Source organism: Marmota flaviventris, chromosome 1, assembly GCF_047511675.1.
Source record: "Marmota flaviventris isolate mMarFla1 chromosome 1, mMarFla1.hap1, whole genome shotgun sequence".
Lineage (NCBI taxonomy): Eukaryota > Metazoa > Chordata > Mammalia > Rodentia > Sciuridae > Marmota > Marmota flaviventris.
In genome coordinates this window covers 156,988,935-157,005,119 of record NC_092498.1, presented here as the reverse complement: position 1 = coordinate 157,005,119, position 16,185 = coordinate 156,988,935, and the positions used below count along the sequence as shown (strand labels likewise).

The following is a 16,185-nucleotide window of genomic DNA, read 5'->3' as shown; positions in this document are numbered from 1 at the left end:
TCAAAAAGATAATGGAAACTAAGGCTCAGGGCTTTTGTTTTCACTTACAGTAAACCTAACTGCATCTTCATAAATTATGGAAACCTCAGCTTTCTTACCTGTTTTATCCAACATTTACCATATACCATTATATGGAAAGCATTGCTGAGTTTATCAGGGAATACATAGGGAAGTGAGGCAGGCCTTGCCCTGGATCTGTGGAAAGTACAAGCATAATTTCCAAACAGGCAAAGCACAGGGATAGTTGTAAAGAACATCTAGTGAAATAACTTGGGCAGAAATGGTTTCAAAAAGAAACCATCTGATTCCTGAAAAATGGGGAAGGTATCACACAATGGAAGGAGAGGGCACTTCTGATTGAAAGAAGGTTAAGACATGTTGAATTAAGTTTGTTTGTAGAAATTGAGCATTCTGGGATCAAATTCAAAATGCCAAAGCTACATATGTAAATAAAGGCAAAAGCATCCACTTCTCTTGTTTTAAAACTGAAGCTCCCTCTAGTCACACTGCCAAGTAGAAGTAAGAAACAAGAGGGCAGCAGGGTGATCTGCCTCAGGGAAGGGGGGGATACCTTTGCCTGGAGATGCCTTCCTGGAATGCCAGTACAGTCATGGGGAATGAGGTGGGGTGGGGGGGTCCTCTCTTCCTCTCTCCAGGGAGCAAAGACCAACTCCTGGCAGAACTAGGACAACACTGCTGGTTATCGCTAGCCTCTCTGTATCACAGTCAAGTCTCAGCAAGAGTGGATGAGTCTGTTTCCCACCATATGCTTTGGAGCTACCACTATAAACCTAAGAAAGTCCTTCTTCAGAGCACACCTGTGTCCTACTGGTCCCAATCCTATTCACCCTGATATCCCAGCTAAGCAATAAAGGTAGTTCCTTCATAATCCTCCATGGGACTTGGGCCTAAGCCTTCCTATTCCAGGACCACAGACCCCCGAGTGAGGGCACTGTCACCAGCTCCAGGGCTCAGCAAGGGCAATAACAACCCTTCCTGAAGATTCTAGTTTTTCACCCCACCACAGAAAGGCCACGAAAGGTATAGCGCCCGGGTTTCACACTCAGGACCATCTAAGCACATACTAGCTAGTGCAGACGAGGGCAGGACCTGGCCGAAACTCAGGCCAACTCCAGCGAGTAAACCAGGCCGCGGCCCCTCTACGGATGAGGGATGAGCGGCGCGGGAGTCAGTGTCAATGCTTGGGGAGAAGGCGGATTTGGCTGCAGCCAGCTCAGAGCACGTGCCCAGGTTTGCCAGCCTCCTGGGCGGAAAAAGTCTACTCCCTCCGGCTCCGCAGCTATGGCACCGGCACTGGGCGTCTGGGACGAAGCGGGTAGGGCCTGTAAGAGGTCCCAACTCGTCAATGGATCCCAAACCCACTTCAGACTCTGCCTCCTGCGACCCCTGCGAGCACTCACCATTGTGGTTGACCCAGGTTGGCTTCAAGAGCTTCATTGTTCGGCTGCCGCCGGGCTGAGGCGAGAGCCGCGTCCCTCAGCGCGCCCGGGCCATGGAGCCACCGCCGTAGTTTCCTCCCGCGCCGCCCACCCTCCGGCCGCCGCCCGCCTCGTACCCTCAGCGCCGCCGCGCCATAGCCGGCCCGCGCCCCCCGCCGCCGCCACTGCCGCCCCCCGCGCCTGGCCGCCGCCGCCGCCACCACAGCCGCATCCCCTGCGCCGCTCCTCCTCCCGCGGCTCCCGGGCAACGCCGGAAGTCACGGCGCGCACCTGCCAAATCGCCCCGGCGGGAAACCGCTCCCCACGCGGACAGGGCCGACCGGGCTCTATGGCAGGCAAGGGCAGCTTAAGGCGAGCCGGCTCGGCTTTGGGTCAAGCGTGATGCTGTCGCTGACCAAGGGCGGGGCGGCCCGGGCAGCAGTGGCCCAGCAGAGCCTAGAGTTGCAACCCGGCCGGCCTGGCGATCCAGAGAGCTAGGCTGAGCCTGAGTGTTCTAGATAGCTTGTCACCAGGTCTCCCCGGCTGGTTCCGAGTTCGACTAATTAGATTATGTTATTCATCAACACTATTCGCCCCGGCGCTATTGGGCATCTAGCGAGAGCCAGTCCCCGTGCAGGCGCTGGGATGCAACCACCTGACGGCCGCAGCCGGGAATTCGAACGAATGCGAGAAACGACCCAGTTCCGGGGAGGGTGGCGGGAGAGGCCCAGGAAGGCGCGTTTATTGGAAGATCGGGATCATTTTCAAAGACGCGGACACTTGGACCGGGTAGAGCAGAGTGACGCCCTCTCGGCCATTCTGGCTGCCCAGAGGGACCAGACCTTCGCTGGGACACACGCCAAACATCCTAAGCAGCGGGCGGCCGTTATTAGGCCTGCCGTAGGGGCGGGCTCACAGCCGTGGAAAAAAAGCGGAAGGAAGGACCCCACGCACCACGAAGTGAAAGACTCCCGCAGCGTGCGGCCCGCTCTAGGGACGCTGTGGGCGGGGCTGCGTCGGGGCGGGGCCAGGATCGAGCCCAGTCTCCAGAGGCCGGAACGGTGAAGTGCGCGGCAGTGAGCCTACTGGACCTCTGTCCTTGGCTCAGCCGACCGGACAGCCAAGGTGGGGGGCGCCCGGAAGCTGCCCGCCAGTCGGCAGCAAAACAAGCCATGGCGGCTGTGGCGCGGCTATGTGGGATGCAAGCTCTGCGTCCTCTAAGCCGGTGAGTTTGGGCTCTGGCATGGTAACGGGGCGCTCTGGGCATGTGCGGGATCTCGGCGGCAGGGATTTCTGCGCTCCCTCCCTATCTCCCTTGTCCACGGATATGTCAGGGATGAGTCAGCTGATCATGTCTATAGTGAAGCCGGAGATTTTGAAAAATCCCCAGATTGACCTATTTGTAATATCTAGTATTTTTTAAAAAGCTCCAGGTTTAGCAGATGCAAGTTTTGTGCGTGTGCGCATTTTCTTTTCCTGTGCAGCAGGGAAAAAATTAGATATTTATACATACCTTGTCTCCTTCAGGCTTTCTTGGAAGACACAGGTCAGAGACACCCACCAGAGAGCTTCATTGTTGTCCTTCTGGGAACTCATTCCCATGAGGTAAAATTCGACCGCGGCCGGGACCTCTTTGGGGGTGTGGGCAAAAACAGATGTGCATGTGACCAGAATAAAGTAAGACTGCTCCACATTTGGCTTGCAAAATTCACTACACAGCTTTTCATAGTTAAATTTGGGCAGCTGCCTGTCAACAGACTCTGTCCCATATTTTGCTATTGATAATTTTTAAAAAATTAATTGTAAAAGTATTTTGAATAAATATCAATTAGCCAAAGGCACAGCTTGTTTGTACATGGGCCTTCCTCTCCTACTCATTCTGACTCCCTGGGTACCAGGAGGTTCGAAGCCTAAAGGTATTTCCATCTTGGACTCTCTTAGGCCCTATCCAGAGACTTTATTCAATTTTCCCCCCTTTGGTACTGGTGATTAAATCTGGGGATGCTTTACACTGAGCTGCCTCCCCATTTTTATTTTCTATTTTGAGAGAGGGACTTGCTAAGTTGCCCACTGGGATTACAGGCCTGCCCCACAGCACCTGGCTAGGATTTGGTTATTTTTAATAGTAAGTTATGACTGGAAGATGTGTTCCTAATAACAGACTTTTGCCAAAGCTCAAAGATGGGAATAGTGTTAAGAAATGCTCGGGCTGGGGATGTGGCTGAAGCGGTAGCGTGCCGCCTGGCATGCGTGGGGGGCTGGGTTCCATCCTCAACACCACATAAAAATAAAAAATAAAGATATTGTGTCCACCTAAAACTAAAAAATAAATATTAAAAAAAAAGAAATACTGACAAGTGAATATACCAGTCACTTTTACTATGTTGTCTTTTCTTAGTCCTAAAGTATTTTTTTTAAGAGAGAGAGAGAATTTTTAATATTTTTTTATTTTTAGTTTTCAGCGGACACAACATCTTTATTTGTATGTGGTGCTGAGGATCCAACCCAGCGCTGTGCGCATGCCAGGTGATTGCGATACAGCTTGAGCCACATCTTCCAGCCTCCCTAAAGTATTTTAATAAATCATAAATCCATTTAAAATGTGAATAATGAGCTTCTATCAGTTTGGTATTTTCACTTTTCAGTGCAGTCCTACAGCACACTGGAATCCTAAGATTAAAAATGAACACTTCACTTTAGTTTATTCCTGATACCCAACCATGATTTCATACCTATTCCTGGCACCCATATCTGTTCTCACAAGGACACCGGGATGGAACTGCCACTCTATGCCACCCAGTTCATAGGATAAGAAACATGCACAACTTTTTTTCCCCAGAGTACAGATATGAGGCACTTCACTTAGCATTGTATCTCTCATGAGATGGATGAGGAAAACATTTAACATTTGCTTTTTATTCACTAGAGCAGAACCTCTGCGAAAGAAGAAGAAGGTAGATCCCAAAAAAGATCAAGCAGCGAAAGACCGTTTGAAAAAGAGGATCCGAAAACTGGAAAAGGCTAGCCAAGAGTTAATTCCTATTGAAGATTTTATTACCCCTGTGAGGTTCTTGGATAAGTCAAGGTAAGGGTTCTCCTCTGGACTTAAAGTCCTGGGGGGTTGGGGAAGGAGTTCCATTAATTTCATTTTGAAGTTCATGCCTGTCATCAGAATGGGTCAGTATGTTTGAGTCAAGTTGGCCCTTTTTGAGCGCTTATTTCCTTGATTGTGCCTTTTGGGAATTGGAGAACACTTCTCTGATTGGTGCCCTTCTATGGCTAAGGATGGGAAAGTAAATCAAACAATTGTTTGATAAATCCAGTGCAGATGCTCAAACAAATTTGCATCAGTACTAATGCAAGATTCATGTTTTTTTTTTCCCCTTGAAGAATATTGGCTGTGATTTGTGACGTGGGCCTTGGGTCTGCAGCCCTTGCCCCATCCCCACAATAGAAAACCCTCAGCTTTTTGTTTATCATGCAAATGCTTAGTAGTTGGTATATGTTGCAACTGTGTTGTATGCAGGGTTTGCAACTTTTGCTGCTTTCTTGAAAAGTGTGCACAATTCATAGAGCAGCACCTTGCCATGCAAGTGGAAAATAGCAGGTGTCACAGAGCTGTATTAAGACTCTCCCTGGGATTTTGGCTTTCATTTCACTTTTCTCTAGTAACATCACTCACCAAAGGGTGTTGCCTGGGGCTGAGAAAGTAATACCAGTTTTCTCAGAGTATACAAAAAACTTCTTTGGCTTCTAGCATCCATTGCAGCTGCCACCACATTCAATATTACACTTCTTCCTTTAACTTTTCTAATTCCTGTCTGTGCCTAGCCAGGGGGATGATTGGGTCATGTGCAGTTACACAGACTGCCTTGCCGATGAAGTCAGTACTTCCCAGCCTCACACTTTTGAACTTGTGCATTCACAGACAACGGCCTCAGGTGGAGCTTCCCTTTGAGGAAAGTGAGCGGAGAGCTCTGCTTCTGAAGAGGTGGTCCCTATACAAGCAGCAAGAGCATCAGATGGAGAGGGATGCCATCAGAGCTATGCTAGAGGCCCAGCAAGAAGCTCTACAGGAATTGAAACTTGAGTCCCTAGAGCTCTACACTGAGGCCATCAAGCGAAACCTCAGCCTGTTCCCCTTTGAGAGGGAAGGGCCGAATTACACACCACCAATCTCTAACTACCAGCCCCCTGAAGGCAGGTACAATGACATCACCAAGATATACACACAGGTAGAATTCAAGAGATAAAGCTCAACACAGCTGTTCTTAAACCAATCTGCCTCTAGGAGTATGAGGGCTGATAGCTCTTTTCCACAAGATTGAACATGCTGGTAATAAATAAAAATTTAATCAAAAGCCTCTGTCAAAATTAATTCATCTGATGGATGGGAGTGAGAGATACTGCTATGCCAGGTACTGGAAAGAAGATGACAAAGACATCAACCTCTACCTTCCAGTAGGAAAAAAATATGAGTAAAAAGGAAGATTCCAACTGGGCATAGTGACTCAGGCCTTTAATCCCAGGGACTTTAATCCCAATACTAGAGGGCAAAAAAAAAAAAAGACAATTTTATAGTCAAAATACCACTTGCAGAAGCACAAAGTAACCCAGAGGTGTGGAGGTGAAGGATATATAGGATTTTGTTAACTGGAAAAGTACACCAGATGTAGGATCTTCACAGTAGGACAGACAGGAGAGCCAACTTTTGAGTTTTTTTTATTTTGGGGGTGGGGGTAGGTGTGTACTGGTTTGCACTCTATTATGGAGCCATATCTCCAGCCTTTTTTTTTTTTTTAATTTAGAGACAGGATCTAAGTTGCACTGGTAGCCTTGAACTTGCTGACCTGCCTCAGCCTCCCAAATTCTGAAGATTTCAGATGTGTACCACTGTGCCCAGCCACCTTTAGGGTTTTAAGTTGGGGAGCGAAGCTGTAGAAGGTAGAGCAAACCAGGGACACCTTAGTTAAAGCTGCTCTGTCCTTCAAGAGATGTGAGGCCATGACACATTAGCTAAAGCTCCTGTGCCCTATAAAAATATGTGAGGCTAGCTGAAGCCAAGGGCTCACAGCATTATTATTCACTATTACTGATCTGGAATGGTGAATAAGTTAAGTTAGCTTGGACTGCCATAATAAAATACCACAAACTGGGTGGCTTAAACAGCAAATGCTTATTTTCTCAACCGTTCTAGAACCTAGAAATCCTAAGATCATATAAGTAGAATCATAAGTGTTAGTCTTTTGTGACTGATTTACTTCACTAAGCATAATGTCCTAGAGGTTCATCTGTGTTGTAGCATGCGTCAAAATTTGTTTTTTCGTTCTTTTTAAGACTGAATTAATATTCCATTTTATGGATGTACCAAATTTTGATCATCCATTCTTCTGTTGATCAACCCTTGGGTTGCTTTCACATTTGATTTTTAAAAATTTATTTGTGGAACTACGGATTGATCACAAGGGTGCTTTACCACTGAGCTACATCCCCAGTCCTTTTTTATTTTATTTTTTGGTACCAGGAACTGAACCCAGGGGCACTTAACCACTGAGCCATATCCCCAGCCCCTTTTTATATTTTATTAGAGATAGGGACTCACTGAGTTGCTTAGGGCCTCACTAAGTTGCTGAGGCTAGTTTTGAACTCACCATCCTCCTGCCTCAGCTCCTAAACTGCTGGGATTACAGGCATGCTACATTACTCCCAACTCTTTTTATTTCTGGAGACACTCTCCCTAAGTTGCTGAGGCTGGCCTCAAACTTGCATTCCTCCTGTATCAGCTTCCTGCATCACTAGGATTACCAGAGTGCACCACTGTGTTTGACAGCTTCCATATTTTAGCTATAAAGAATAATGCTGCTATGCTATCTCTTTTGAGATTCAGCTTTCAAGTCTTATGGGTGTATACCCAGAAGTGGAACCACTGGACTCTTTGATAATTCTATGTCTAATATTTTTTTTTAAATTTTTTTTATGACCTTTATCTTTAATACAATTTATTTAATTGTAAGTTTATATAATTTAACTTTTTTTTTTAATTTTTTATTGTTGGCTGTTCAAAACATTACATAGTTCTTGATATATCATATTTCACAATTTGATTCAAGAGGGTTATGAGCTCCCATTTTTACCCCATATACAGATTGCAGAATCACATCAGTTACACATCCATTGATTTACATATTGCCATACTAGTGTCTGTTGTATTCTGCTGCCTTTCCTATCCTCTACTATCCCCCTATGTCTAATATTTTGTGGAAACCCATACTGCTTTCCTTTGAGGCTGAGCAATTGTACATTCCCTCCACATAGTGCGCCAGAGCTCACTGACACTTAATTGTTTTTTGTTTTTAACAGTAGCCATCCTACATTTCTTAATGAATAATGGCGTTGAACATCTTTTCAGGTGTTTATTTTCCATTTGTACATTTTCTTTGGAGAGACATCCGTTCAAGTCCTTTGTCCATTTTTGAATTATTTTTCACATTCAGCTTTATATATTCGATTAATTCCTTATCAAATATATGATTTGTAACTATTTTCTCCCATTCTGTGTGTTGCCTTTTTTGTGATTTTTTTTTTTTAAGGGGGGAGAATCCTTGCACTCGCTAGGCAAGCACTGAACTACATAGCTCCCTCCAGCCTTTTTATGGGTGCCAGGGTTTGAATTGAGGGTGCTTAACTACTGACCCACATCCCCAACTCTATTTTGTATTTTATTGAGACACAGGATCTCACAGAGTTACTTAACACTTCACCTTTGCTGAGGCTAGCTTTGAACCTCCAATCCTCCTGCCTTAGCCTCTGAGCGGCTGGTATTATAGGCATGTGCCACCACACCCAGCTCTTACTAAGTTGCAGAGGCTAGCTTTGAACCTGTGATCCTCCTGCCTCAGCCTCCTAAACTGCTGGGATTATAGGTGTGTGCCACCACACCAGGCTCCAGCCCATTTTACTTTGAGACAGATTCTCACCGAATTGCCAGGGGTGGTCTCAAACTTGCAATCTTCTTGTCTCAGCCTCTCAAGTTCCTCAGATTACTGGTGTCCACCAACTGAGTTAACTTTTAATAAGATCCAGCTTTATTCAATACGGATCAGTTTTGCCAGTCCTTTCCCTATTGAATCATCTTATCAAAAATTGTTTTGCTATATATGCAAGAGTTTATTTCTGGATTCTTCTAGTATGTGGTTTACTTTTGTAATTCTTACCAGCCCTGAATAAAAGTATAGCATAAGAATTCTAAGTTCTTTGGCTCTACCTCTGAATCAAATAACAAATGTAACTGGTTCCCTTGACCTCCACTGCTACCTCTGAGTTCTGAGCTATTGTTAATCTTTTGCCTGTCCTACTACAGTAGACAACTGATCTGTCCATGTTGGGCAAGTTCACTCCAGTCCCTATCTGTGCAGTAGTAGCCAAAGGTCTTTGTAGAAAGCAAGTCAGATCAGGTCTGTGGCTACCCACCAACCTGAGAATTCCAACCAGGCCCCTGATCACTGGGTTTGAAATCTGATCTTCCTGCCTTAGCTTCCCAAGCCACTGGGATTACAGGTATGCACCACCCACATCCAGCCCCAGCACTGTCTTAAGACAAGTTCTGGCTAAATTGCCAGTGCTGGCTTCAAACTTGAAATCCTCCTGCCTCAGCCTCCCCAGTTGCTTCGTTTACAGGTGGGTGCCACTGTGTCTGGCTCATTTTAGACTCTTACTGCAGTGCTGGAGATGGAAAATAGGGCTTTGTGAATGCTGCGCAAATGTTCTAGCATTAAACTACTCCCCCAACCCAAGATTCATATTTGTTGATGTTTGTTCTTTCTTCTAAACTGCAATAGAAATTATTTGAAGGCAACTTATCAGTTTCAAGACTGCAGTCTTGGCTAGGCCTGAGGCCCTGTGTTACATATCAAACACACACACACACGCAAGAACATTCTGTGCAGAGATTATTTGTTTATGTAGAACTTGTTCAGTAGAGTAAGACAGACAAAATGCAAACAGTAGCAGTGCAGGAGGAGGACCTGAATATTCAGATAGAAAAGAACAAAAACCAGAATGTCTTTTGTGCACATAGCTCTGAAAAAGCAAGTGGCAGGGAGCATAGCTGTAGTGGGAGGAGTCCTTCATGGACTGGTGCATATGGGGGAGGGTTCCCTTAAGCTTTACTTGCATGTCCAGCCCCACCCCCCTCCAAGGTAGATGATACAATTTCGGGTATAAAATGCAGAATCCAGGGCTGGGGTTGTGGCTCAGCGGTAGAGCTACAGCGCTCGCCTACCATGTGTGAGGCCCTGGGTTCAATCTTCAGCACCACATAAAAATCAATAAAATAAAGGTGTCCAACTACAACTAAAAAGTAAGTATTAAAAAAAAAAATGCAGAATCCAAAATTCAGATGCCTTTTCCCTGTGTTTGAGAAAAACTCTTGTAGCTGCTACCTTCTCTGACTTCATTAGCTGGAAATGTATGTCATTAATACAGCCACATTCAGGCTGGATTCTCCCTGCTTAGCTTAGTCACATCAAGGCTGTCCCGCTATGGTGGGGAAACCCTGACTTCTCTTCACTCCTCTGCTTTTGAGATCCTGTGAGCACATACCCCCCTCACCATTCACATGAGCACGGAAAACACACTTGAAAATTTTATTTATTAATGTATGCCTTTCTGAAATGATCACTTATTTTGTTTCAAAGAACAAATTGAAAGATATTTAACCCACTGCCCATAGCCAGGAAAGGATAGGAGAGAGTGCTGGACACATACCCAAAGTGGTCCTCAGCATTGCACTTGGAGACAGTTACACAGCCACAAGGTGCTAAACCACCTTATTTAGTAATAAACTTCTAAAAAAAAAAAAATTAGTGCTCTTGGTGGTTCATATGCATATATTTGACATGTCCACCCCAAGAATCATATATTGATGTTTAATGTTTGTCTTTCCCTTAAATTACAATAGAAGCTATTTGAAGAAAACTTATCAGCCTTAAAATAAAAAAAGACCCAGCCCTTTTGTATTTGTGTTTTTGACACCAATATTCCATGAACTTTTGCAAGGTTGTTTTCTATTCCTATATGCACTTCTTAAAAAAATCTCCAAGGGCCTCTTTGGGAGCCTTCCATGAAGTTTCCTAGTGCAGAGGAGCCAGTGAGCTCCTGCCTGCTTGTCACACCCCACCTGCATCTGCAGTGGAATTGAGCATGCTTGGATGTCAAAGGCTGCAATACAGAATCATAAAGCCTGGGATGTAGTAGTCTATTTCCCAATGACAAGGAGAGTAGATCATAGAAGTACAACTGTTTGACTTAACCAAGTGTCCACACTTGTCAGGGTTCTCACTCAAGTTATCCTGAGAACCCTATAACCCAGAGACTTATCCCTGGGGTAGGCATTAGTAAGTCTGGCCTCACTGCTCACAGGTACCTGCCACAATACTTGGCTTCCCATAATCTGTATAGAGAGGGTAATTGTCTTTCAGTGCATTGTGGTGGTAGATACCCTGATGCTGGTGAGAGGCAAGCAGGTTAGGGCTACAGATGTCCTGTTCTGTGTAACAGGTTGAGTGGAAACTCAAGGGTGTCCCTCCCATTAGATGGTTTGGGCTGGTCACAGTTCTTAGGGCTGTGTGACAGCTCCACTTGAAACAGACTTGAGGAAGCTGCACAGGCCAAGGAGAGGGATGCTTGTCACTCATTTTTTTCCTGCAGCAGAGGAAGGTGCCAGTCAGCAGGAGGGTTCTGCCTCAGGGCCCACACCAGGGTGTTCTTCTGTGCAGCCTGGACACGTGCCCGCTCACTCTCACAGAGGGATCGCTGTGCAAATAAGATTCTAGGTCACTTTCTGCCTCATGGCTGAGCTCCAGGGACTCAAAAACTGTCACATGGCCCTGGTACCACCCGCCTCCTCCAGCACCCTCCTAAACATTGATGGACAAATGGAAGAATAGAGTATGCAGTTTCATAGCTCAATGGCTTCCACCCAAGAAATCTTAAGGATGTTCCATATTAGGACACATATCTAGACCATTCTTTCTCATAAATTACTGTGGAAAACTGTGTAGATCATTCTGATTTAAGGGCTTTTATAGCTTGCTTAACTTTTTAATTTTTTTTGCAGTACTAGGGATTGAACCCAGGGCCTGGCACATGCTAGGCAAGGACTCTACAACCGAGGTACATCTCTAGCCCTTTTTGGTTTTGGGGAGCAAGTTCTTGCTAAGTTTCTTGAGGCTCACCTTAAACTTATGATCCTTCTGCCTCAGCCTCCCAAGTGGCTGGAATTATAGGCATGTATCACCATGTCTGGCAATTGAGGAATTTTAAGATGTCTTGTCCTGGGCCTCAGGATCAGATGGCTTTAGCTGGCCTGGTAAGTCTGGGACAACTACTTCACTTGTTAAGTCTGAGGGTGGAGGCTCTAGGTGGGAATAACCATCTACAGGAGCCACTGTGGGGAGGAAATATAGGCCAGACCACTAAGTGAGGCTGTGTATAACAGGTACCTCAACCCACCAGATTCTCTCAGCCACTAACCCCAAGACAGACAAAGGGCAGCATATTACAAAGTTGAGTGGGCTCTTGTGCTATGCAGGCCTCTTTACACATATAATTTAATCTATTTATCTGTCTTTATTCAAGCTTTTTTGTCTCAAAATATTTTTTTAATGCTAGGGATTGAACCCAGTGCTAGGCAAGTGTCCTTTACCACTGGGCTATACCCCCAATTCCTCAAATAAAACATTTTTATTTTATTGTTTAAAAAACAATCAGAAGGGGTCTGGGGATATAGCTCAGTTGGAAGAGTGCTTCCCTCACATGTGGGTTCAATCCCCAGCAACACACACACACACACACACACACACACACACAGAGCAATCAGAAGGGGCTGGGAATGTAGTTCAGTGGTAGAGTGCTTGCCCAGCATGCCTTAGGCCCTGGGGTCAATCCCTAGTACTGTAAGGGTGGGGGGTGGTGAGGGGTGTATCAGAAATGCACAGAATATGAAAGACCCCAAATCTCTATCCTTACTGTAGCAGTTAACAGCCTCCCCAAAACCTTCTTAATCCCAAGTTTTAAGGCTATTGTTTGTTTCTCTTAAAATAGAATAATCTGCTATCTAATCTACTTCTTACTTTTTTCACTAAACAAAATCTTGTATACTGTAGGCATGCCCAGGTATTGCTATCTATCCTTTTTTTGTTTTTTTTGGTACTGGGATTGAACTCGGGGGCACTCGACCACTAAGCCACATCCCCAGTCCTATTTTGTATTTTATTTAGAGACAGGGTATCACTGAGTTGCTTAGGGCCTCACCATTGCTGAGGCTAGCTTTGAACTCATGATCCTCCTGCCTCAGCCTCCTGAGCCACTGGGATATTACAGGCGTGCACCACCGACCTGGCTGCTATCTATTCTTTATAACTGCTGTGCAGTTCTCCCCATGTGGAAAAAGTTATCTGATCAAGTGTCTATTAATGAAACTTATTTTTATTTTCTGTATTATCATAAACACTGATACAGTGAACATTTTTAAGTTTTAACTGAGCACTACTGTTTAATTACATCCCTAGGATAAGCTTCTAAAAGTAACAATAAAGGTTCAAAAGGTGTGCATTTGATGCTTAAACAATCAGAAAACTAGACACTCCCAACAAAACTGCATGAGTGCCCCCAGACTCTAAAAACTCTTATAAACACTTTCCACTGGACTAACAAATCTGCCATTTTTACTTCAGTCTGGCCATTTGCTTGTCTTCTTTCTTTTTTCTTTTTTTGTGGTAGTGGTGATTAAACCCTTAAACCCAGTGGCACTCAATCACTGAGCTACCCTCCCCAGTCCTTTTTATTTTTTGAGAGAGGGTCTCATTGATTGTGGAGGCCAGCCTTAAACTTGTAATCCTACTGCCTCAGCCTCCTAAATCCCTAGGATTTCAGGTCTATACCACCACACTTGGCTTGGTTTTCTTTCTTTCTTTCTGTACTAGGGATAGAACACACAGTGAACACAGTGGCTCAGGAGGCTGAGACAGGAGGATCATGAGTTCAAAGCTAGCCTCAACAATGGTGAGGCCCTAAGCAACTCAAAATAAAATACAAAATAGGGCTGGGGATGTGGCTTAGTGGTCGAGTGCCCCTGAGTTCAATCCCCAGTACCATTTGAGCTATATCCCCAGTCCTTTTTATTTTTTGAGACATGGTCTCACTAAGTTGCTAAGGGCCTAGCTAAGTTGCTAAAGCTGGCCTTGAACTTGCAATCTTCCTGTCTTAGCCTCCAGAGTCACTGGGATTACAGGTGTTTGCCATGATGCCTAGCTTGGTTTTCTTTTTCAATAATTGCTTCTTTGTACCTTTTGTCCATTTTTCTGTTCTGCAATCATCTCTGTTTTCATATTGACATGTGTAAGAGCTTATGTAGATAACATACAAATTACAAGCTTTCTCCCATGTTTTTGACTTTCACTTATTGTGCACTTGTCATCATTTTATTATAACAGCTTGGTTTCCACATCAGTTTGTTTCAGAGTATTCACATATATTTAACAACACTGAAGCTCCTGGCTGGTGGTGTTGGCTCCCTTCTATGTTCCCTGGCACTCCCCCTGGATCCCAAAGAGCCTTCAACATGATAACTGTCTGCCCAACAGACACCTAGAACCACTTCTTTACTATCTCCCTGGTCCTCTAAGATATATACTCTCTGCACCTCCGCAGCCAGACTGATCTTTTAAAAATTATACAATATTATGCTTCTCTTTTAAACTGGACACTAGACTCTGAAGTCTTTTTCAAGGCCCCTCAGGTCCCTGGTACTCAACCACATCACCAGTCCTCTACAGCCCACCCTCTCCTCAGGGCACCTGGGTCTACTTTCTTTTCCTAAGTCGTGCCCTTGGGGTTAAGTGAAGGCTCTGAAATCAGGAACAGCAGTATCACAAGCTCTACCGGTCTGCTGTAGACTGGAAGGTCGGCCCTCCTCTCTCCAAACTACACTTCTGTTTCCCTTTTTATTCTTAATGCCCTCCCAAAATCACATGACACTAATTTGGGATATTTTTCAAAATAAGTGAGGGGAGGGACTCCAGTAATCGCCTGCAAAATGCCCAGGGCCTGGGGGCTCCACACCGCACTCCACCCAGACCTCTCCCGGCGCACCTGGGCCTCGGTGCTATGGCGTTCCTCCCAGTCGCGACAACTGGTCAGGTCGCGCAGCCACTGGTCGCAGGTCGGGAGCTCCCCGTGGACATAGTAGTGATGCAGGAAGTTCCGGGCGCTGCGACAGAGCTTCCACTCAGCTTGGTAGGCCTCACAGGGTCGCGGAGGCTGAGGCAAGAGATGGCGTCTGAGCCGGGCTCTGCGTCCACGCTCCACGTCCCTGATCCCGTCCAGTCCTCGCCCTACTAATCTACTTTCCTAGTCGGACCAGACCCCCGCGGACCCTTATTGCCCACCACATTTACCATCCAGTTGTTGCCTTCGGCCATGTTGAATCTACTGCCAAGCCACAGCGCATCCGCCCACCACCCAATGAAAACTGAGGAGAACACAATATACGTAACTGACACATTGAAGAACCAATGAACTCCAAGATAGTGCAACTCTTACCAAATACTTCCTGAGAAGTGCCAATAAACAGGATGTTTGAGTTCAATAGCCAATAACAGCCAGAGGCGGTGACACGAAGAAAGGCAGGGCGGGAAATGTGTTCCAAGAGACCCGCAGTGACCAAGGCAGACTGGTGTAGTCAGCTAGTGTCTGACTGGCGTCCTGGGCTACACAGCCATGTGCTTGGCTGTAGCGGATATCCCAATTATTTACATCATTCTTACTTTTTTAAATCTCGAAGATCTAGTTCATTTTTGAAAGCACGTTCTGTAAGCATCAACTTGCAAATGTTGCAGGGCTGCAGTGACCAGAGGTGAAGATGTAGTCACAAAATAACAAGAGTTGGTTGGATCTGAGATATGTGCTGGTGGTCCTTGGGTGCAAGATGACTTCCCCAAGGAACCCAAGCTGGAAGAGGAGGCTGCGAGATGGGCATTCCCGGCAGAGAGAGGCAATAGAGGCAAAAGTACAGCTGGTGGGTCTGCACAAATGCCTTGTAATACCTATGTAATGGCTCTCTGAATGAAATTCAATCATCTGCTGAGGAGCCCCTTACAATGCAGTTGCTGAGCTCATTCCAGGGATAACAGTGGGTCTGAAAGTATGTGAGAAAGCTAGTTTTCCCAGGGGTCTTGTTGAGATGGCTGGCTCCAAGTTAGGAGAAGACACTGCCTGTGAAGAGCTGTGGGCCACATACCGTAGCAGTAAGCACCAGGCCCAGTGCTCCAGGTGACATGAGTTAATTGGCCTGGGGATGTAGCTGGTGGGAGAGCACTTGCCTAGCATGCTGAAGGCCCCAGGTTCAGTCCCTAGAATCACTTTAAACAAACAAACAGAAATGCCCAAACAGCTACCAGAAGGCCTTTGGTACAGACAGGGAAGTGTGTCTCCAGTAAAGAAGTAGGAGTTTAATTGCATAAAGCCAAGTATTGCTTAAGGAATATAAAAACCTAGGGCCAGGACTTACACTGATATTCATTATGCACAAAATGACAATTTGTTAGCTATCAAAATTCTGCAAATGGAGGCTGCCTACTTGCTAAGGAGAGCTTTTACCTCTGATGTGAAACTGAGACCACCTAAGTGGAGGATCTGGTAGGTCACCATCCATTGCCAGTGATGATGGTTTGTGCTACAGGATCAA

General features: G+C 45.6%; 3 protein-coding genes across 4 annotated transcripts in view; 1 reads left to right on the top strand and 2 right to left on the bottom strand.

Annotated features, from left to right (window-relative positions):
* Hira (histone cell cycle regulator) overlaps positions 1-1,533 on the bottom strand; it is a 100,737-nt gene extending 99,204 nt beyond the window's left edge. For both annotated transcript variants that reach the window (XM_027924357.2, XM_027924358.2), the window contains exon 1: positions 1,422-1,533. In XM_027924357.2, coding sequence (XP_027780158.1) covers positions 1,422-1,458 — 37 coding nt within the window. In that variant the 5' untranslated portion in view covers positions 1,459-1,533. The remainder of the gene's footprint in view (positions 1-1,421) is intronic.
* Positions 1,534-2,382: 849 nt separating this feature from the next.
* Positions 2,383-5,800, top strand: Mrpl40 (mitochondrial ribosomal protein L40). The gene is made up of 4 exons (XM_027924356.2): positions 2,383-2,664; positions 2,967-3,044; positions 4,366-4,524; positions 5,368-5,800. Exons 1-4 carry the CDS (start codon positions 2,612-2,614, stop codon positions 5,690-5,692), a joined length of 615 nt encoding a protein of 204 aa, XP_027780157.1. The 5' UTR covers positions 2,383-2,611; the 3' UTR covers positions 5,693-5,800.
* Positions 5,801-10,070: 4,270 nt separating this feature from the next.
* C1H22orf39 (chromosome 1 C22orf39 homolog) lies at positions 10,071-15,309 on the bottom strand. Its single transcript, XM_027924355.3, has 3 exons — positions 14,897-15,309; positions 14,592-14,759; positions 10,071-11,252 (listed from the first exon to the last, which is right to left on the bottom strand). The coding sequence occupies exons 1-3, from the start codon at positions 14,918-14,920 to the stop codon at positions 11,127-11,129; spliced, it is 318 nt and encodes a 105-aa protein (XP_027780156.1). The 5' UTR covers positions 14,921-15,309; the 3' UTR covers positions 10,071-11,126.
* Positions 15,310-16,185: the final 876 nt, after the last annotated feature.